Source organism: Limulus polyphemus, unplaced genomic scaffold (assembly GCF_000517525.1).
Source record: "Limulus polyphemus unplaced genomic scaffold, Limulus_polyphemus-2.1.2 Scaffold50, whole genome shotgun sequence".
Lineage (NCBI taxonomy): Eukaryota > Metazoa > Arthropoda > Merostomata > Xiphosura > Limulidae > Limulus > Limulus polyphemus.
The window spans coordinates 80,682-103,956 of record NW_013665660.1 but is presented as its reverse complement, the minus strand read 5'-3'; the positions used below and the strand labels follow the sequence as shown (position 1 = coordinate 103,956).

The 23,275-nt window shown below is 33.7% G+C and overlaps 1 protein-coding gene across 6 annotated transcripts in view; it reads left to right on the top strand.

Moving 5' to 3' along the window:
* LOC106463001 (nucleolysin TIAR-like) overlaps positions 1–23,275 on the top strand; it is a 257,478-nt gene that overhangs the window by 221,049 nt on the left and 13,154 nt on the right. For all 6 annotated transcript variants that reach the window (XM_022390640.1, XM_022390636.1, XM_022390619.1 and 3 more), the window contains 3 exons: positions 10,726–10,801; positions 15,754–15,862; positions 21,032–21,127. In XM_022390640.1, the coding sequence (XP_022246348.1) occupies positions 10,726–10,801; positions 15,754–15,862; positions 21,032–21,127 (281 nt within the window). The remainder of the gene's footprint in view (positions 1–10,725; positions 10,802–15,753; positions 15,863–21,031; positions 21,128–23,275) is intronic.

Sequence of the window (23,275 nt, the reverse complement as noted above, 5' to 3'; positions counted from 1 at the left end):
TTAGCCGTTGTGAGCCCTCAAGCTCACCACTAAGGGGTCACAGTAAGAGAGCAATGGTGAACCCAAAACTAACAAAACCCGGTACATGTATAGTTACTGGATTGTTTAAAGCTCTAACACTTCAAATATTGCTTTTGTTGTAGCATAGAGCTACAAAATGTACTATCTGCATCCTGCTATCGCGAGAAATCGAACTACGGATTTTAACATTGTGAGCCCGTAAACTTACCACCGACCCAACCGGGGGAACCTCGAACTGATTTCTAAACGAAGTAGAAATTAAAGAACTGAAAGTTTAAGAGAATAATTTAAATGATAAGATTTCAAATCTGTTTTAGTCGAGGAACGTATATAATCCTGTGGGAATTTTGAGATGGAAACAAACCATATGTTTAGATATTTTAAAAGGAGCGTCAAATAACAATACCAAAATTGCCGTCACTCTGTATTTTTGCTTATATGACTGATATAGGATCGTCATGAAATTACGTGTTTAGTCAGATTGGTAGATCAACGTGGAAAATATAAAAAACACTCATGAAGTTATGTGAAATAATTTAATTCTGGTTTAAATGGTTTAATTACACCAAAACAATGAGCTTAGTACTTTGTTTTTAAGCACAAGGCTACACAATGGGCTATCTGTGCTGTGCCCACCACGGGTATCGAAATCTAGTTCTTAGCGTTATATGTTCACAGACTTACCGCTGATCCACTTGGGGGATAAAATAGTCAGAAATGGATGCATTTGTGCTTTTGAAGTCATTTGCCCATAAAAAGAAATGATCTAACAAAAATACACTGATAAAAAATATACTTGTTTTGGGATAGTTGATAACTTTCAATCTAACAAGGATTGGTGGTTTTGCAATATGACGAGTTATCGAGATAATATTTCACTGGTTATTTCAGTTTACTACAGTAGTTTGAATACTGATATAAATGTTACAAATTATCTCTCACATACATAACTGGTGGTAGTGGTGAATCGCCAAACGATAAGTGTCTTTGCAAAAGCAGATGTTACTGCATACATTCTAGAACTGAAATCTTACAGTTTCTGTCCAATTTGATGACTATGATGGCAATGTCATCTCTCAGTGTGCTACTAGACTGAGTGAGAGTGACTGTCTTTTTCATCGATAGTATTGTCCACAATAGTAGTCTGTTTTACATTCTTGCAGCCCTCCCTGGTGTCCGACCAACTGCATAGGTTAATGTAGCATAGGCTAACACTCTGGCAATAGCACTGTTTTGTTGAGCATCTTATATTGACACACCCACAGTTTACTAGGTGGAGTACTGAATCTGATGCTGTTGGCTGTGCAATGATCACTGATGCCTCTTTATTTTATTCCATATTCAAACCATAGTCATTTAGTGTTAGTAGCTTGAGGTTAGCCACCTTATCATTGTTCCATACCATTGATTGCTAATGGACTCACAAAATGTCCTCATGTCATACATCTTGTATATTATAGCCTTTCAAACCCTCCTTGCATCTTCTTTCATAGCCACCACCTTACATCCTTCGCCTTGAAAATCTTCATCTTGAGCAGATACAGGTGGTTTTTCAGTTGTTTTAAGAATGGCCATAACAGGGATGGTTTCTAACATAATTCTGGATACCACATGAGAGAGAGAGGAAAATCACATCAGTTTTCACAGTTTTCCTGTGTCCTCTTCGTAATCTTCTCTGACCAAAAAAAAATGGTAAATTCCATCTTTGTTTTCATGTGTGACAGTAATTTCTCCTTGTGGACTTTATCTATGGTCATCATATCAGTGATGTAATAGAATGGCAGTTACTGGCCCTCAAAGAAAGTGGCATATCATTCTGTCAAAAATATGGTGCACCTTTTCATTATCATTGTGTTAGTGTATGACATGATTGGTTAAGCGACAAAATGCTGTAAAGAGGTATTTATCCAGCCTAGTTTCCCACTTATTAAACTTCTTCCATGAGATTCACAAAAGTCACTTTCATTTGTACAACAATGACATTTTCAAGTTCCTCAGTGTTATCCACCTCTGTGTTTTATGTAGAAGAGGAGTCACAATCCATATCCTCATACGTTTTATCTAGCTGATTATCTCCTTCCATATGGAGCTTCTGAAAAGTGGTCATGAAAGTGTTCTTCACTGAGCAACGAAGCATTATTATACCAGCAGCAAGCACTGGTCTGGGGATGACAGAAAATTTATATTTGCCAAGTGCTTTCTTGAAGTTGATCTTCAGTCTTGATTTACACATCACCAGCATACGAGTAATCAAAGTCCCATCTTTTTGAAACTCAGTCACTTTGTTTCTGCTGTCACTCTCGCCGATTTTCTCATACGATTTTCTTCGTGGACGCCCATAGGTTTTGTCCCCTGCTTTGATGCATTTAGCAACAAATTATTAAACAATTGACTGCTAATACTCTTCTCTATAGATAAATTAGTGAAGCTACTGAGTGTGGTAGTGAGATCTAAAGTGCTCTAAAGTGTGACATGCACCAATGCTAATACTCTTCTCTATAGATAAATTAGTGAAGCTACTGAGTGTGGTAGTGAGATCTAAAGTGCTCTAAAGTGTGACATGCACCAATGCTAATACTCTTCTCTATAGATAAATTAGTGAAGCTACTGAGTGTGGTAGTGCGATCTAAAGTGCTCTAAAGTGTGGCCTGCACACATGACAGGAAAGTAATTGTGGGTTCTTGTTCCCAACTCAATTGCTGTTAAGAACTTTCTGATAGATTTTTATCATCTGTTTCCTTAAATAATTTCATGCCTGCTCTGTAAGTGAGTTTATCATGTTCAAAGCAGAACATGGTGATTGTCTTAAACTATTTTTTGAAATGCTCTAATGAATAGGACTATTTTTATTATCACCACTTTGAAGATTGGTAGGTGATCTGTGATCTGCTGATAATCAGTGGTGTATATCCTTGGTTCCTTTGCACATTTCTGTATGGAATGTTTCTTGAAAGAATTTCCTGTGCCATATAGCAAATTTTTATTCAAAATCATGATGACTAGAATCTACAAAGTCATGTGTGTTTTCTGATATACATTATTTGATTAACTTTAACACATTGTCATGGACACTGGACTTCCTGATAAGCTCCTTTTGTGCGTTCTCCTGGTATATGATGCCGAGTAATTATAAGAACTTATGAGGGAATGAAGAAAAAATGTAATAATACATCAACTAAATTATATGCGCTATATCCAGTGCAATAAGTACCTTTTCCTGATAACAGGACTCATAAGGATACCTGGGATACGAAAGACATAACAGTGGCTGAAATGGTATTTATATAGTAATTGGTATTGTATATTGTCACCTTTGCAACTAGCTCTCCAAGTTCAATTACTGTCTATTCCATTACCCTATGTACATATCCATGCGTAAAGTGAAAACCTAGCACTACACCAACACCTACACCTAGTCTCTAAGCATCAAGTGTCAGTTTTCGGTCACCACATGAACCACCTGAAAGGTAATGTAAGAGTATTCAGAGAGTTGAAATAGGCTGATTCTCTATAGCTATAACGCTTTTTACTTATTTCCTCTCAAGGGAAATGTGAAGCCATTACTGACTAAAACTGTAATAAAAAGTACCAGAAAACCATTTATTTTCATATCTTGTCACTCTAATGCACTATATCCCATGACAAAATAATTGCGAATATTGTACATGCATCATGTATTTTTCATCTAAGTATGATCACCATTTTTGTTATCTCCAAGCAAAGATATAAACAGATTGTAAGAGTTAAAACAACTTTTCTGTTGTTTGGTGTTTCTATTAGGCCTCTAAACATGTGGTTTGCTTTCATCATAAAATTCTCATAAGACTTTATGACAAATGATCACTCACTCAAAAAGCAACATTAGTTATGTATGCACTCACCAGCATTCAAATCTATCTTTCAGTTAATTTTCAACGTAAGCCAATAGATTAAGTGCGATATTCTGTTAATTTGATTAATTTTTCATAAAATAAACTGGTTTACGACATAGTAAATCAAGAGAAATAGTTTATAATATTTTAAGACTGTGTTGTTTCTGATGATCGTTTCAGTAATGTTAATCGATACATGCAAAGTTTTCATAAACAAAATCAGCATGTCCTTTCTAATTCACTTGACAAAACTTTTAATAAACTTGAATTTTAAGAGACGTTTTGTGGGATTTGATAATTCCATATGCGTTACTTCGACCACAAATTAATAAGACTGGATAAAAATGATTCTTTTACAAACATTAAACAATAGTTTTATCATGAAGCACAAATATGGCAAATGGAAAATATACCTGTGTCAGCCAAAGACATTCCTCTTTACTCTAAGTTGGCTTCTTTGTCTCTGGAATGGAACTACCGCACAAGATGAGAATCAAGACAAATCCCACAGCAAATCTAGCTTTATTTAGGATTATGTTACAAGTCTAAGTTTCATTAAGATTTTTCAGAATTAAGCCCCATTAATTAACAGAAAAGGAAAACCAGAGTTTTTGTCATCTGTATCTTTACATGTTCTCAACATGCTAAACAATCTGCTGATACCTGCATATCGAATTATCCACCAACTGTGTTAGTCTAGAACTTGTAACTAAGTGCAGAAACTTGTATTAAAATGCTAAAAAACACCATAAATGAAAATATTGCGAATGCATTTAAACTTGTGGATACAATATAAAATTTTATGGTTTGGGGTAAAACTGCTCTCTTTCATGGCTTCTTAAGTACGTGTTTTTCGTTGAAAAGAGTTAGTCTCATCACTCGCAAAACTTATAATCAAAAACAACATAGATAAATGAACTGTTTTGAGTTCAGTACATGCATATCTATTATAATAATACTCCGTTTTTGTCTGAAAATGCGCTCTCACCTTACTATTTAAATGCACATGCGCACGCACTTCATATTAGTGGATGTAAATATACTTTAGTAGGCATTTTGTACAAAAGCATATTAAAAGATTATCAAAGTTTTTAAAGAGGTCTAACGTTAGGTCATAGAATAATATTATAAGTTTATTTATTGACTGTATTATAAGTATGGCAAAGTTTAGCCCTAACTAAACTAGAGCAAAAAATGTGATAACAATATTAACTTATCTCTTTATCGAATACAGGCCGTACTTTATAAAGGCTTAACTAATGTTAGCCCTAGGAAAAGTGAATTATAGATTTTTGAAATTAGAATTGTTTTGTATTATTCTATCCTGTATTTAAAGTAGTACTATTGCAATAAAGATACTCATTTGACCGCATATGTTTTGCGGGTTTCTGCTAGTATATGTATAATGTCTTTAAGTTTTCTCTAGTGCACATGACATTCATAAAATTTACAATAATGCTAGTACTGTTTTTAGGTTTTGTAATTTATTGTTATAGGTTGTAGTGCTTAAATAAAAATATTTATTTTCAAGTTTTCTATACAAACATTATGAACATTAACACTCCAATACACTTAGAACGAAAATAAACATTTTGCTTAACTGATCAAACCCACAGAACAAAACGTAGGAAGGATATTAAAACTTGTAATATATTTTATTGAGATTGTAGTTTTGTGAACCAACGCATGAAAATCATGAAAACTGAAACACTGCGATTAATACCTACTTCACAGTATTATGTTTTAGAATAGTCCAGGTGTCAACAGTTGTAAGTAATCTTAAAGATGTTATAAGTTATGAAGAGAACAAATGTTATGCTGTACACATCACATTAATGGTAATATGCCCCAAAGTTATGTTTTTATATGTCGAGTATAAGCAAAACTATATGACCTAATTTAAAATAAAGCTGCGGTGTATGGAATTTGTACATGAAGAAAATGTTGTTCGTATGGAGGTGTTAATATACATTTCAATGCCATGTTTTATAAATCACTTGGTCTTCCAATACCCTGAAAGTGCAAATGTGGAAGGAAATGGCGAATCATAATGGAAGACACAACACTAACTTGGTCTCACTTGGGAAAATGCACTGTTTCATTAGTACAGGACTCAGTAATGTTAATGATTTGGATTAGCACTGTATCCTACCAATAACATGATTAAACCTGGAAGTTGTGAGACGTTTACATTATCATATAAATATCAAGCTGCACTTGTGTTGAATGTTATAAAGGGGTTTATGGAGCATTGGGAAGTGGAAGGGGTGTAATTTTAGCCTAAATTGTCTCGGTTGTGCTGAAAATAAAGCTCGGATAATATGAAGTGAACATGCATAAAATACATTATGGAATCAAAAGCTGATTCTATCAATGTCATATTTGTATTATGTAAGAGATATTTTAGTTCAGCACAGCTCTTTCATAATAAACACAGTAGTGTGTAATTTCGAACGAAGACAGATACCTAAACATGGTATCGCATGGGGAAAGACAAGTATGTTAGAAATTGTGAAAATGGTACATCATGTGTTTTAAATTTCGGGTGGATTTTTTAAAAAACGTAAACACTATAAACAAAACGATGGAGAAACATCCTCTGCAGATCAGGAAACCATGGTTTAGTAGCTACCTCTCTAAAAAGTATGAAATTGTGATTACGTAAAGCAAGTACCTCTTACAGTTGTTTTTTGCATAATAATAATAGAAAGAATGTCATTTTAGTTGTCAATAAGATTACGTGTATTGTAAGAGGCACAAGCTCAATAGAAGAGGCCTGTTTCATTTACTACCAATAATGAGAGCTTTACTCACCAGCAAGCATGAAACTTGGATTTTAACAATACTGTAGCTTTGGGTAATGATAATTATTACAACTTCATGTAATTACCAAATCTGGTTACCATATACCTACCATGCATACGTACTGCATACAACCACACATGCAGGATGTGCTTTGCATTGCTGTCAGCAAAGTTATGAAGATATTTGTGGCGTAATTTAGATCAGTAATGCCAACTCAGTTGCAAGAGGAATCAGGAGTGTAAGAAAGGCCCTTATGAATAACTTTTTACCACAATATCTTGGGTTCCAACACATAACAAGAGAGGTTCTTATTTTGAACCAACAAGTTTATTTGCCCAGAAGCTGTTTTCTGATTATCAAGAAATAATGTCATATGTATCTACATCCAGAATAACAGCAGTTAGAGTTTCCAGTGTGACCACAAACATAAAGATTGGAAAAGCCAGTGATGGTCATAGCTACAGATGGATAAATTTTCAGCATCTTGGGCCTCGATATTATTTAAAAAAAGCGTAGTGCTGTCTCCAGCCTGAAATCTATGACGTCATCAAACACAGAACTACTTCAGTAATGGCTTCAAAAAGGAGATTTGTCTTTGATGACTGGAGTTCCAGCGACAGCAGAATTCTACCTGTATATGAGTTTTAGAGCTCAAATATCATAGTTACCTAAAGAAGGGGTAAAGCATCGCCTAATAGTGGAACCGAACATTCTAGAATGATGACCATGGTCAAAATTGGCTGCTAAGTTGGTAATTGGAAAAACAAAAAAATAAGAACTTTGAATAAAGTCATGCTTAACTCAGAAGTCCATTATATAGATATTTTTCTAGTATTATTTCCATATTGTGCAGTGCATTATAGCAAAAATACTGACCAACACACAAAAGGGAAAGGAAATACTTGGACAGAAAATACTGTCACTTTTACCCAAATTACATGAGTTGCAGGAGAGAATTGAGCAAACGAACCTAGTCTCATAGTGTGTTCATTGGCTGCATATTTATCTGTTGCATTACTGGACTTCTTCATGCTTTGAGGAAACTATCTTTATGACTTAATCATTAGCAGTTATCAATTCAAACAGAAAACCTATGTACTCAGGAACACTTTTCAATCACTGATATATCCTATTCCGTGACGGTATTACAGCAAACTGTTATGGATGAAATTCCCATCATGTCATGTGAAATTTATGGTAAACTCCTCTGGGATCTTTTATGTCAGCTTCTCTCGGTCAGCCAATATAACTGAGCTTCTGGGCATTAGTTGTAATATTATAGCTACGACAAACTAAAGCCAATGTTGTAAGGGCTATATGAATTACCCCTCACTTAATTTATATCACACATGTGGTGATACTTTGTGTGATCTGAAAGGCAAATGACTAGTCGTTCAGCCTAAACTTATAAATGAACATTTGATTGATGTGTATTTACATCTTTACAGTTCATGGCTCACCTGAAAGGTTTTTTTCGGGTCAGATTTAGTGTCTGTAGGGCCAGTGTATGGTACTCCAATGTTTTCTAAGATGTGGGCTCTATCATGTAAGGCAATAATGGTACCACTCCACAATATGTAGAGGCTGGTACATTCACCAATGATTATTCCAATTCGTACTTGCTTCTCAATGGGCTAGGGTAAGTCTGAGGGTCTATAACGCTAAAAATGTATGTAGCTTTGTGCTTAACAACTAACAAACATACCATACTTTCATCACTGTCGTATGTGCCACGTTCCTGTATAAAAATAGGGTGGGACTGTTTCAAGATTAGTGTAAACCTCTTATCTATTCGAAGGGTGAAACGCAATTTCAGTCAAGCTCATTTTTTGCATTGCTATAAGCAGAATGAATGTATTGAACGTCAGGAATACAACATGTCAACCTATTGAATTCTCTTTCTAACCATCTGTACTTAACACAGCAATAACTGTGGCTGCAAACATGTGATTCAATCTCACAGCCTTTATCATTTGATTACTGCAAGCCACAATCGATAGATATCTGCGGTCTGTTTGTGTGGTGGATGATGGTCTGTCTTGTCCAGTTCTCGGAATAAGTATGTTATTAATTCAAAAGCAGTTTCACTCACCTTCAGTTAATTATACTTTAAACCAACTTGCAACAGCATGCTGTAGTTGGCTGACTCCCATTTGTCCAGTGGCTTTCCACGTGATTAAAATTTCCAAATGTATTTTTTAAAGGTCTAGCCATAATTCGTAAATAAAATGGAGTAAACTGAATTTTCTAATTTAGTTTCAAGGACGATTGAGACAAAATTGTATTAGACCACTAAATTTGTTTAGGCTGACTGACCAATATTTTTATCAGATCACCAAATTACTGATTTTCATAACAATAAGCTGCCGGGGATGATTGACATTTTAATAAGATGACAAACAACGATTTATAAGTGGTATATTTTTTGGGGGGGGGGGAAATTCTACATTTTTCGACAGAACAATGATCTGTATGAAGAAGAAAAAAACAATTTTCTGTCGTAACATGTAGTATGTCCCCCAAAAAATAAATCATTTAATTATGCTTATAAATCGTTGTTTGCCAATTTATTATTATATTAGCGCAATGTGCTTAGTTACCCAACTATGATTGATATTATTTTATAACAGTATTTTTGCTTTGCTATAGGTACAATATTGACATTTTCAATTACCCATTAACTGTATGAAGTAGTGTAGTTTCAAATCTGTTTTATGATGTAATAACTAAATGTAAAAGTTCTGATCTGTATTCGTTGCCCGGCATGGCCAGGTGGATAAGGCGCTCGACTCACAATCTGAGGGTCGCGGGTTCGAATCCGCATCCCACCAAACATGCTCGCCCTTTCAGCCGTGAGGACGTTATAATGTGACGGTCAATCCCACTATTCGTTGGTAAAAGAGTAGCCCAAGAGTGATGACTAGCTGCCTTCCCTCTAGTCTTACACTGCTAAATTAGGGACGGCTAGCGCAGATAGCCCTCGTGTAGCTTTGCGCGAAATTCCAAAAAACAAACAAAAACAAAACAAACTGTATTCGATAAAACTTATGAGGTTAAGTCTAGACGAGAGCAAATTTTCTGAATGTAAGTTTTAGTATCTTGTTTGATAAGTTGCTTGAAACTGTGACTGTTAAACCTTGGAATCAGTCTAAATTTTCATACAAATGTCAAGTTATTTCTGAAGAAAAAATTAATTAAATAGCCATCGTTTATTTCATAGTAGAGAGAAGCACTTAAATATGTGGAAAATAGTATGTTAAATGACTATTCAATGCTTTTATCGTGTTTATGTGCATCTGAAAGTTTGGGAATAAATACGTTTCATCTTTTGCATTAAGCTAAAAATATATAATAATTAAAAAATATGAGCAACAATGTAAGTCTAGTAGAAATATACCCACGTAATACTTATACATGAATATAACACATGTATCAGAAGTATATAGGATATAACAAAGATACATATAAGCAAAATTTCTTACTTCCAGGTAATAGACGGAAATCAATTTATATATATATATTTAACTTCATATGTTTATACAGATATGCATATAACACGTAAAGTGGAAGTTAAATTAAAAAGAAATTTCGTTGAAATGAACTTACGGTTTAATTACCGAAAACTGTTTGTAATATAAATCGCATAAACTACAGATATTCTTTACATATATATATATATAATTTCTTCATTTCAGCTTTTATACCAGAAGATTAAAATAAAAGAACAGTTCAGATCTATTTTTTCTTGCACAAATCACTACCCCAGAAACTCAGTTGGTCTATATGATGAGTGACAGAAATTGAACTCCGCTATCGAGTTCTTGTATTGAATTAAAAGCCTCTGGGCAGTGATATGTGGGAGACAAAAGATAGATCTGAAAGGTTATTTTTACACACCTATGTATTGAAATTGAAAATTAACAAATTAAGAGGAATATGTGAAAGAAGACGTCTGCAGCTTGTATAATTTGTTCACAAATGTTAAGCTATTTAACTAATCTCTTACTTTTTTATTATATATTTACAGAGACTGCCGAGTTGTCAGAGATCCACAAACTCTCAAATCCAAAGGCTACGGCTTTGTTTCGTTCGTTAAAAAAGCGGTAGGTGAAGAGCATTTTCAATGTAATCTTTTTTTTTCTTAATACCAGTACATATTTACAAGTTCATAAATTAATATACAACAAGATTATAAACTCCCATTGTGCGTTTGTATTTTGAAATAACCAAAAGTTGTAGACAGTATTTTCTAAGAAACCAATATTATTCACAGACATTCGTGTTTTAAATCACAAAAAGAAACTGCCTGTACAAGATGCAGTAGTCTGAATATCAATAGCATAGGTTAGAATAGGCCGATTTTGATTGACAGGCGGGAAAAGCTGAACCCCAAGATGGAGGCTCTCACTAGCCGCAGCGGTAATGTGACGTAATCCATTTGGTTCTGCTAACTTCACGACTCAAACTAGGCAAAGTGATAATAATTCATTCTTCATTCATATGCAATCAAATGATGGTGGCTTCTCTATTGAACGCTTTTAGAAAGTTTCAGTCTTCTGATTTCATTACACAGTGAGAGAAGAAAAAGACCATGACCTTCATGATTATTTCCGTCGAAATATTTTTCTTATAGTGCATAAAATATTTTTGTAAACCATATGTTTAGCTACCTTCAATTTATTTTGCTCAGAAACTAATCTGCCAATTGCTACTGTTTCGAAATCATCTTTAAATACGACCTCTACATACACGTTAAGCTGGAACATATCTCTCCTTAAAGATCATTTGTCGTTAGTGGCTACTTTAAATTATTTTATTCTGAGAGTAGACATTTTCAACACAGCTATCTCTACTGATATTTGAGGATACTACCACTCAGGGCGTCTTTTCAACCAATGGTATCTACTTTTTTGGATCTGTTTTTACTAGAATAATCAAGTTCACCAAAGTTATTTATTTTTAATGGTAATATTTTCGATATAAGCGTCACCAGTTTTCATCCATTCCAAGCACAATTCTTTCTTGTCGTTTAAAATTAAATTTTCCAGTAAGGTACTTCATGAATACTGTTATCGTTGGCATGGTTACAGGAAGAGGTTAGTTTCCTAAAGCGAAATAAAGAGACGTAGGGATAAATGTTATACTCCTAGTAGTGGTGAGTATGACCAGTGCAAAGTTTTCATTAGTTAATCATGGATATAACGTCTAAATCAAATCATTCAATCATATGAGAGATATCTAATGTTTTATGAACATGGAAAATTATTTTTCAAAAGCTTCAGTGGAAATCTGACAGGAAAAGGTTAATTATTGTTTCGTGTATTTCTGAAGAATGACAAATGCTGAGAAACCAGTAATCGACAAATGCTCAGATCATATGAAAAGCTGTTTAACGTCATCGTATTTGATGCGATAAAAGTGGATAAATAACTTCAGTGACAAGACTTTTCTTGAAATGCGACAGAACAAAATTGCGATTAATGGACTTTCTTTGTCAGTATTTGACAAAGAAGAGAACAAAAAACAACACGTTTGATATCTTCAATTGCAGCTCTGCTATATATATATAATTCTGAAGAAATCTGAAATATTTACACATTACTAGTGTAACAAGGCTTGTATTCTTAATACTTCTTTCAAGCCACGTGTCATTTTGTCGTTTATAAATTGTTTGACCTAAAAAAATAAACTGTTGCAGCAAAGCGTATTTAATGTTCTTGCTCGTAGCTTAAGAAATGCCGCATTAGTTACTAGGTTACTGTAAAGAAACGTTTAATTGTGTTAGTAATATCCTTGAATGTTGTTTCACTGTAGTAAAATGAATATTAATATGTACTATGCTCTAGTTGTTAAAAGGAAAATGAAAACTAGATATACTGCTTGATCGAATAAAATATGGAAATAAACTTGCACTATATAACACATAAAACTGTATTCTTTGTTTCCAATCGCACCAGTCAAGAAAGCGTTACGTATTCATAGTTACAGCTTCGTTTTTAATACATAAGGTACTTATCAAAGTAAATATATTCGGTTTCTTGTATTAAGTATTAGTGATAACCAAAGCTATTTCAAATTTATTGTCATGGTTAGTAGTTTATATAACCACTTAAGTCTAATTATTAATTAATTACATTATTATCATTATTAGTTAATAACTAGCTCTTATCCTATGTTTCGACTGCTAATCTAATTGGAAAGACTCCAAACGAGTGACTAGAATATCAGCTTTTCTATCAAGAAGATCTAGGAACGAGTTCTCAACCACAAAAACAATCTTTCTCAGAACTTCCTTGAAGACGACTGCAGATTAGCAGCCGAAATGTAGGATTAATATCTAATAGTAATAATAAAAGTACATAATCAATAATTAGACTTAAGTGGTTGTGTAGGCTACTTAATATCTGAAGATATTTGGCTAACTAGCTCTACATATGAAAAGTGACCATAAAAGCCTGACTATTATCTCATCTTAGACGAAAGAGCTGGGTCCTCCTGTTCCGTAGATTATGCCCTGCAAATTGGAAGAAACTTCTTCCTTACGATTAAAAAATAAATAAAAACGTTAAATCAAAAAAATGAAACTTCGGTTTGAAAATTCTTCCTGAAAAGGACGAAAAGGAAACTATGGAGTATAAAACTAAAGTATAAAGTGTAAAACTAAAGGTAATAAAAAAGCAGGCCAATAAAGGCTAGGGGCACCAACAACAAAGGGCTTAGAATTACAGAGGGGGAAAAGTGCAAGATAGAGAAGTACAGAGAGAAAGGAAAAACAGATGTCAAAAGGGATGTTACCTATGAAGTGATACTCGATGTATTGCCCCCCCCCCCCACCCACACACACACAAAAAAAGGTCAATTATTAAAAGATAATAAGACATTGGTGAAGTAGCTTAGAGGTGACAAAGTAGTGGTAAAACACGTCCAAATTATGTTCAGAGCCAATTGGAATTCAGCAGAAGGATTTTGGAGCCAACGAATCATTACTTTTGAGTCTATGTTGACATAATTTTCACCTGAGAAATCAGAGACGAAATTAGAGTCAATGCGGTAAAGGTAAATTTCGGAAAGTACATTAACGAAAGGAAGAACATTTGAGTGAAATACGACTTAAAACAGGACCGGAAGTGGACTGGATGCACTTTTAAATCAGGAAATCAGCCTCATGAACTTGAAGTCAAGCTAACTTTAGTGGTCTGGGAATGAAGTTAATTACAGGCCTAACTGGAGAAATGGAAAGTTTAACATGATTTCCCAGCCTTATAATGGAAAACTTCGACACAGAGATCAGATGAGAGAAAACACCCCATTTGTTTCTTTGATTTAAAGGCAATTTTAACGGAGCCATTCATTCTAACAGTATCCATGGTAGGTATTCAGGCTGTGAAGTTGCAATGCAGAGTCAAGTAAAGAAAATAGATTATCAATAGGAGAGCGATTGGTGTCAACATTACGCAAGAAGACACTGAGCAGACCCTCAGACCTAGGAGGTTGATGGTAGGTCTGTAAAAGATTGCGATAAGATGGTTAGGAAAGAATCAAACGGTTGGTCTTCTTAAGAGAAGGAAATTACAGGAATAATACCGAATACAAAGTCGACGTGAAGATGAACGCCAGATTGAGCTTACAAAATCAAGTCAACATATTTCAACTTGACACTGTGGAATTTCACAGTTTCTTATTAATATGCCCCTTCCCCCCGTCCAGCCAATCAAACTAAAGAGCGTTCATTCTTATAATTTCATAGCAATTAAAAATTTCTATTCACAATCCTGAGCTCCCTCTTGCGGTCGCGTCATAGAGACACAGCTCGAATTTACCTATGTTTGATATCTAAAAACATTTTTACACAAAGCTCTATTTGACAGCATGCTCAGAAACTCTGTAACTGACTAATTTTATTATCTTAACATAAAAATCAATAAGTTTAAAATCATTCAGTACTAATACGTATTGACTACTAAATGACAATGGCATTATCTACACAAGATAAAACCCTTTATCTAATATTGAATATTGTAGTAAACGTTCAACTTGATCTAGTCAATGTAGAAACACCAGTTAATTAGTTATATAAATTCAGCCTCTTCGTAATTAAGAGAACATCTAATCGCTTAACAACAAAATAATTCCTAGCTTACTACATAAACCTATAACTTAGTCAAGCAGTCTAATTTTGTAGTGTGTCTTTACGCTTATTGATCCCATGTTTAGGTTTAAATACAATAATCAATCATATTATGTATTTTAAATATTAATAATGATATTATTATTGCCCTACCAAATTTCGAATCAACACTCGCAATTAGTATAAACGTCTGTCTTACTTAAATGCTTCTAATAACACTTTATAATAAATTTCAATAGTCAAATCTTATGCTACCGATGTACACGTTTAATTAATCATGCAACTAAGGTAATATCACCATCATAGAGCGATATACTACAGTTTTATAACCTTCTGTACTTAGAGTTGACGAGAAATATATTTTTTGAGAGAGATAACTTCCGCAGAAAACAAATTTTTAAGTCTGTAGAACACATAAATTATAAACATATTAACGAAAACTCCAAATTTCTGATAACAGTTAATTAAAATCTGAGTTAAAAAGGCTTAGCATCAACAACCTAGTTTCAATCATCTATGTATACTAAGAAAAGTGATTACTGATTAGACTGAGAAAAACAAATCCAAAACATCTTACTCCTAAAGTACTTTATAGTGCTTTAGAAAGTTCTAATTTTTATCTTGACAACAAAAGTGAAATATTGGTTGCGTGAATAAAGCAAAGAGGAAGTATTAGCACTTTTAAAGAACAAAATGACTTTCTAATGTATCTCACGCATCAAACCTGTACAATACATCTTCATTAACGTATGGTATGTCTGTTGTGTGACCTTTAGTATTTGAAAGAGAGAAAAAAACAACGTACGACGTGCTTCTCGAGTTTAAAAAAGTAAATGAAACATCTAATGGAAAGAGTTAATTTTTTTGACTATTCTAATTTAGTGGAATTTAGTTAGATACTACATATTTTAACGCATCTCTCCCCAGGATGCTGAAGTTGCTATTAGCCAGATGAATGGCCAATGGTTGGGAACCAGAGCTATACGCACAAACTGGGCTACCCGTAAGGTATCGGCTAATCGAAGCCAGGTTGATGGTAGGTTGTTGTGTTTTTGTTGTTGCTCTTCACTTTTGTTTAAAGTTTTTTAGGATGTTACTATGTGCTATCTCTCAGTGCTCTATGTTTGACCGACTTTTGTAAAGTATAAGGGAAATCGCTCGTTCAAGTTTTATGCCCTGAAAAGAAAGTCATAATATTATCTACAACATCCATCGCAGGTTTTTTGTTTTTTTTTGCTTTTTTATTTTCACAATGTATGGATTAATTGATAAATATGACCAGAAATAAGATGTATACATAGTGACCAGGTACCTTTGCTATTCAATATAACAGGCTTTATAATGATAACGTGTCAGAGAGCTTCATAAACTGGTATGCTACATTAGAGATATGATGGAGTAAACTCATTATAAGGATAAACAACGACTGAGTTTTCAGCAGCGCTTTAATTGTTTTAACTATTTTATTGTTTTTTATATAATGGTATTTAGTTTTGTTTCGTTTAATTATATGCAGAATTAGGCTTAGTCATCATGGGTTACTCCCGAGATTGGTTTCAAATTTGTAACTGTTTATCTATTTTTTAAGTTTAAATTACAGGTTTTATTTTGAGTCGCCTATTATTTTCTTTAATTGGTAGTTTTCGAAACTACTTAAAGTTTCCAGTTACAGCCTATAGTTTGTGCATTTATGCAACCGCTACAGTTTATGATATCACGGTAAAATGCAAATGAGCATGCGCGTGGCTTTTTCGTTGTTGTACCTCACACCATAATTTCATATTTCGTTGTCAGATTTTTTTGATTTTCTAGATCCTTAGTTTCTATGTTCTTCACAGCAACGTTAACGGTCTGTTATCACAGGTAATGATATCCCATTTCTCAATTCTATGTTTTATATCCCGTCTACTCCACCTCTCACCTCTTTCCAGAAAGCGATGGAAGACTCTTGTTTGTTTCTTCTTGACTTCCACTATTTCATAAGTGTAACTCCTTTATATAACTTTTTTGTGATGTGCTTTTTCAAACCTGACCTATGTTTACACACTAAGAAATGTGTTTTTATTGCTTCTCTATAAAATCCAACCAAAGTACTGTTTATATCTCAGCCCGTCTTCAGCTTCATCTCTCCTCCCCCTATTGTTAGGAGGATGGAGAGCTTTATCTTGGATTTTCTCAGTTTCACAAGTGTAATAACTCTTCTGAATGTGCTTCTTGGTCTGTATCCCCTGTTTCCAAGGGAACGAAAATGTTTTTGTTTTTCTTTATGTATAATATACAGTCAGATCGTTATCTGTGTTTTAGTAGTTTATTCTTCAAAATTCAGCCTTCTGTGTTTTCTTTACTTTAAATCAATTATTTATCATCCGATATTACATTGTCTTTATGATAGTACCAAATGTTTCATTGTTAGTGTTCTTTGTTAAGTGTAAAATAAATATTGTTATGCATCATATTTCTTCTCTTCAGTTTGCCACATACACTTTTCAGTTCATTCTCGACAACTAAATCTTCGATATACGATTATTTGCAGATATCCAGTAGTGCACGTAAATAAATTACTCTTAGTCAAGAATACAACCGAAACGAAAGATTAAAGATAAATTTTCGTCATATGATACAAGCTAACAAGAGAAGAAGTAACCCAGAAAGTATTGTCCATACATTGCTGTATTCAAGTATGAGACTTAAAGAATTTACTCGTGGTCAAGAAAGAGCCTCTCCAGTATTCCCATCCAGCTCTATGAGTGTGTCTGTGACAAAAGCAGAAGAGATATGGTTAATAGAGGCATGAAAGTACCTGGAAGTTACTTTTTTAGAGATATAATGTATCAAAAAATTCACATGTCCATACTCAACATGTGTACAATATTTGGGGTGATGCACATGTAAATTTTAAGAGATTTGTTTTTAAACTTTGAACATTCGGGCTGGAAATGAGGTAGGTCAGGTGTTGCTCCCATAGCTACCGCAGGACCTGAAGGCGAATCTCCGCACGTTTTAGTAGAAAAGTATACATCATGATTCACGGTACACATACTTGCGCTAATTACACTCAAGACTTTCAACCATCCCCATGGAAAAGACTCAGACGTGGATTTGAAGTACTATCTATCACAAGAGAATTAAAACTTGACGACGGCGGAACATTTCAGCTCTTCAAGAAGCGTTTCAAGCATCGAGGTTTAAAGCCCTAACTTTAACTACATTTACGTGGGTGGAGACATTCTCTGACCGTTACTAAAGCAAATCCACCAAGTTCGAGGTTGTTCGCGTCTCAAAAGGTTGAGATATACTGAAAATTTCTCATTCATGAACGCCACTAGGCGTCTACTACTGAACAAGCTGTTGTTGTCTTGTTGAATTTCGTGCAAAGTTACTCATGGACTACCTGCGCTAGCCCTCTCTAATGTTGAAGCAATAAACTAGAGGGAATGCAGCTATTCAAAACCACCCACCACTAACTTGTGGGCTACTCTAATCGATTAGTAGGATTTAACCGTCATTAGTCTTATAACGAACCCACTGCTAATCGAATAGTAGGATTTAACCGTCACTAGTCTTATAACGAACCCACTGCTAATCGAATAGTAGGATTTAACCGTCACTAGTCTTATAACGAAACCACTGCTAATGGAATAGTAGGATTTAACCGTCACTAGTCTTATAACGAACCCACTGCGGAGCACAGTTTTATTTTTTGGGTGGCAACGAGGCGCGAACCAAGGTACCACAATCTGGCATGCTAACCACTGGAACACGTTCGCCCTCCGCTGAACAAGAGTTCTTAGAGCGTGTTCTTACTGCTGGGCCAAGGATACGGTCAGAGAATGACGAAATTAGACATTTTCCACAGATGCAAAATATGAAATAAGTCTTCGTTAACAGGAAACATTGTATAATGTACAAAGAATTGAATTTTTGACTGACAAAATTCAGAAGCGATGGCGAGCTTTCTCACGTTGTATCACAACAGTAGTGTTATTACAAACCCAGATGGAGTAGGTTAGGGTAGATTGTTTAACAACAAATGACATACAGTGCATGAATACACAGCTGCCTGATTACAACTCACATATCATGTGTAAGTACCAGCAGAATTATATGTATAGTATAAGCTTCCTACATGACGACAGTTTAGAGCATGTGGCAGCAAGATAGATAAATAGATTTAATGAGAGAATACCTAGTGATGAAATAAAACTGATGATTTAATAAATGTTACAGATGCATGCAATCGTTACTGCAGTACAATGACAGCATGTTACTGAAGGTAATTAATACTTCACTGATGCTTCCAACCACGAGAGATTAAATCAAAGATATTCTGATGCCGACACCGAGCATTGCTGCAGTTCTACTTGATGTAGGATAATTAAGGCTGCATGATAAACTTTGTCTCCTTGCATCATGATGCTGAATCACTGTAAGCAAACATTAGCAAGGGAAGTGTTAGCTTTAGGTTAAGAGAATGTTCAAAACTTGTGAAGTAGGCAAATATCCCAGGATTAAATGCAGGATTACGCTATCCTTTGGGAAGGTGTTCATAAAGACTAAAGCTTATAGTAATAACTGGGAGGGCATGCTTCTCGCTCTCTTAAGCCTATTATAAATGTTAAGTTTGTAAGATAAGTTCTCTTTTATCTTTCACTACTGTGGTATTCTTCACTAAGAATTATTAATCTACAGGCAGCTACTAAATATCCACATACAATCAAGGATCGCAGATTTAGTTGTTAAGAATGAATTTAAAGGTTTGGGTAACTACTGAAAAGACAAAGCATAACATAAAATATATATCTGTATTTTATATTTATCATAGAACCAAAAAGGTGAAACAAATTAGGTATTGTGAAAAATAACTTTAATGTGAAAACATAAATAATTGATTGAAAGCAAGTGAATAGAACAGAAATAGATTAATTTATTGTTCGAATGTTGAAAGAATAAACTGTTAAGATGTACACACTGGTGTGGGCAAGACAAGACAGAACAAGTACACTATACAGAAGAGCAGCAATGGGGGTTACACCAACAGAATTATGGAATTCCAAGAAAATATCTTCCATCCTCACGGCAAAAGAGGGGTAAAAGCTTAAGAGATAACTTTTCTTTATTCTATTTCATTTATTTTTTTGGAAAATTGGGCATAACTTTACTGTCTATTCTTATCAAACGATACTGGTATTGAGAGTTAAGATTAAAGATTCAAACCTCAACTTTTGTAGCAGTGTAAGAGAGAGGGAGACATTTTGTCCTATTAGTTTGTTGTATAAACCTATTCCAAGTCTTCTTGTGAGGCTGAAATCGTATATTGATGAAGTCAATGGTTTATACAAATGACTATGTACATCAACTGTTTTAGAGAAGGCTGTGAGATAATATAGTCTGCCTAGAAGTAAACAAACATTTAATACGCTTTTAGATCTATAAGTTTCACTGTTGTTATTGTTGTTTCTTATATTTTTGCTAGTTTTATGAAACTACAAGTAGATGCCCAAGCACAATTATTCGAACCCCCTTTATTTTCCGGTGTGTTTAGATATTTGCTAAGGATGTATCTAATTGTTGCATTAGAAGAAAAGAAGGGCAAAAAAAAAGAAAGGTCAAATTTTGGATAAACTACCACATCTTATATGCTTTTCCTATATTTTATAGAAGTTTTCTGTATCTGTTTAAGTCATATATGCACATACATACATACAAACTTTCACCTTGTATTGTTTATCTAAGTAGAATTTTCAAATAAACGATCAAAATCAATCATTTGTATTGGGGAATCATAAAATATTCACAGTTAAAAAACATAATCACCACCTAATTGTTACTGATCTAAAAGTATAACATTAACCAATTGAACAATTTTGTAGTATAAACCAAGATTTATTTTCAGTTAAGTAAAAGTTCAATCCACACACTTTTATTGGAAAACAAAGGTTTTTTATCAGTTCCTTAGGAGAAAAAATCAAAAGGTTTTAGAAGCTGTTTCATGTGAAAGAATACTGAAATACACAGAAATGTAGTTAATCATTTAACTACTGTATATTTATGATTGAATATTTTTCTATGTGCTCAGAATATAAACAACAATATATTTTAAATACTGTCTTATAGTCTTTAAGTATAGTTAGTTGAGAATAGCTTTTTGTGACAAATAAAAACTTCTATGTTGATTAGTATTATCCTATCTGTACAAACTCACCAGGTAGTTCTCAATCCATTACATTTGATGAAGTCTACAACCAGTCAAGCCCAACAAACTGTACAGTATATTGTGGAGGCATAAGCCAAGGACTCTCAGGTGTGTAAAATTGTCCTTTTTATATATTTATATATATGTTCAAATTTATATATATTTATATATATGTTCAAATTTATATATATTTATATATATGTTCAAATTTATATATATTTATATATATGTTCAAATTTATATATATTTATATATATGTTCAAATTTATATATATATATATATACATATATATGTATTATATATTTATTTTACTATCGACGTTTGTTTAGAGTAACTTTATATTTAGAAATATGCATAGCTTATAGTGTTAAATATGTTTTGCGAAACTCCCGCCTATTCTCCAAAATAGTAGAAGATTCTCGAGAGTAAGAATCAACAATATATGTATGTACGTAAATGCTTAAATGTAGTTTTGTATTGTTACGTAATTTGAATTTTCTAGAAACTCTCCACACGCCTGTAAATATAACCAACGCGACGCGCCAAAAAGAGTATCTATTATTAGCTTGCTATAGTCAGTGTGCTATAAACTTCGGAAGCTATAATTGTGATTGTTATAACGCTTATCAATCGTGAATCTTAAGATATTTGACCAGGAGTATTTACAAAGTTCGAACATTACAAATCATTCAACTTCAGTGGATTCACATCGGACATTAGTACTTTTACGAAAACATTACCTAACATCACCGGTAGGAAAACTCGGCGTTTGTAGCTGGTGAATAACGAAGGGAAATGCTAGCTAGTTCCCTATTAAATGAATTATACCTACGTCAACTCGTAATTAACTCGCTCATCGTGAACCCTCGATAAGATATAGAAGAAGTTCCAGACTAGAAATAAGACTTTATATTGCTTGTAAGTTTTTAACTTTTGTTTATAAATCATTGTTTGTAATAACTGTTATTGTAAGTTGTATTGTTGTTTGTATATTAAAACGTATTTGTGTTATAAAAGAAAACTGTGTGTATCAATCTTCTTGGCAAATATCATAAACTGACTATGTATCAGCTTTTACTTAACTGCTAAATCCAAACTACAATTTAACTACTAAATTTAAAATATCATTTAGCTTGATTTCAGACCATTTGAAATTCTAATACGTAACACTAGGTATATAAAATAAATAAATATTCAATTTTACAACTTGTGATTCAATAAGAAAAAGTGATTTATAATTTTTAGAGCCTTAGATCTTATTTTCAACTCATAACCTTACAAATTACATCGCATCCTTACTTGGATTTAGTGTGGTGTAGGATTATACTATATATTTATTTTTTTATTTTTTCTGTATTATTATTATTATAGATTCTAAATTTATTCTTTGGTCTGGATATGTAGAGGTTTCACAAAACAAAAAGTCAAGCAAACCATTAAGTTTATCTGGTTTCAAGTTATCTTTGTTAATTTGTCATTTCCAAAACTAGTAAAACCTTCTAACACCCACAAAGAACATTGTTACAGCGACCATGTTTCAAGAAATCGATAACTGTGTACATGAATGGTTGCACAGCTTATATCTACAGGTTACGGCCCCATTTTGTAAGAGTAATATGGAAACGGAAAAAGTGGCACCTCTTAACTGAAACGTAAGTCGAATCATTGCTAGTGCTAAACTTGTAACTGAGAGAAGATCCACAAAGCAAGACAGTGGAGATGTTGGTGATTCTAATCATCAAAATTAAGAATCAGTTTTGTATTATCCAGGTCAGTGTACATGTGTAGTTTACAGGGACTATGGTTACCTTTGCTACAGGAATAGAAATAGTGGCAGTATGGTTAGTTAAGTAATATTCAAGTGGGTCCTTGGTTAGTCTGTGGATTGAGCCATTCATGGATACATGTTCTGTGATGTATTTCGTATGAGCACATGTGAACACCACAGAAGGTTCATTTGGCCTAGGTGTATCAAGGATTACTCAACCTCCAAAGATAGTTTTTAGAGGTGAGTAATGGTTGTAACCATAAGGTTACGAACCCATACAAAGCTGTTTGGCCTTTTGATCAATTAGATTTTACTAACCTATCATTTTCAGTCTAGACCTTTGGTATTTAAGGTCAAGTTCTGGACCAATCTGGTTATCTTATTCTGCACGTTTTAGCCAAAGAACGTCCTGTAGACTAATTTGACTGATCATGTATGATTGAACTAACTTTTGAGGAACGTAGCTCTTTGTTTGTTTGTTTGTTTG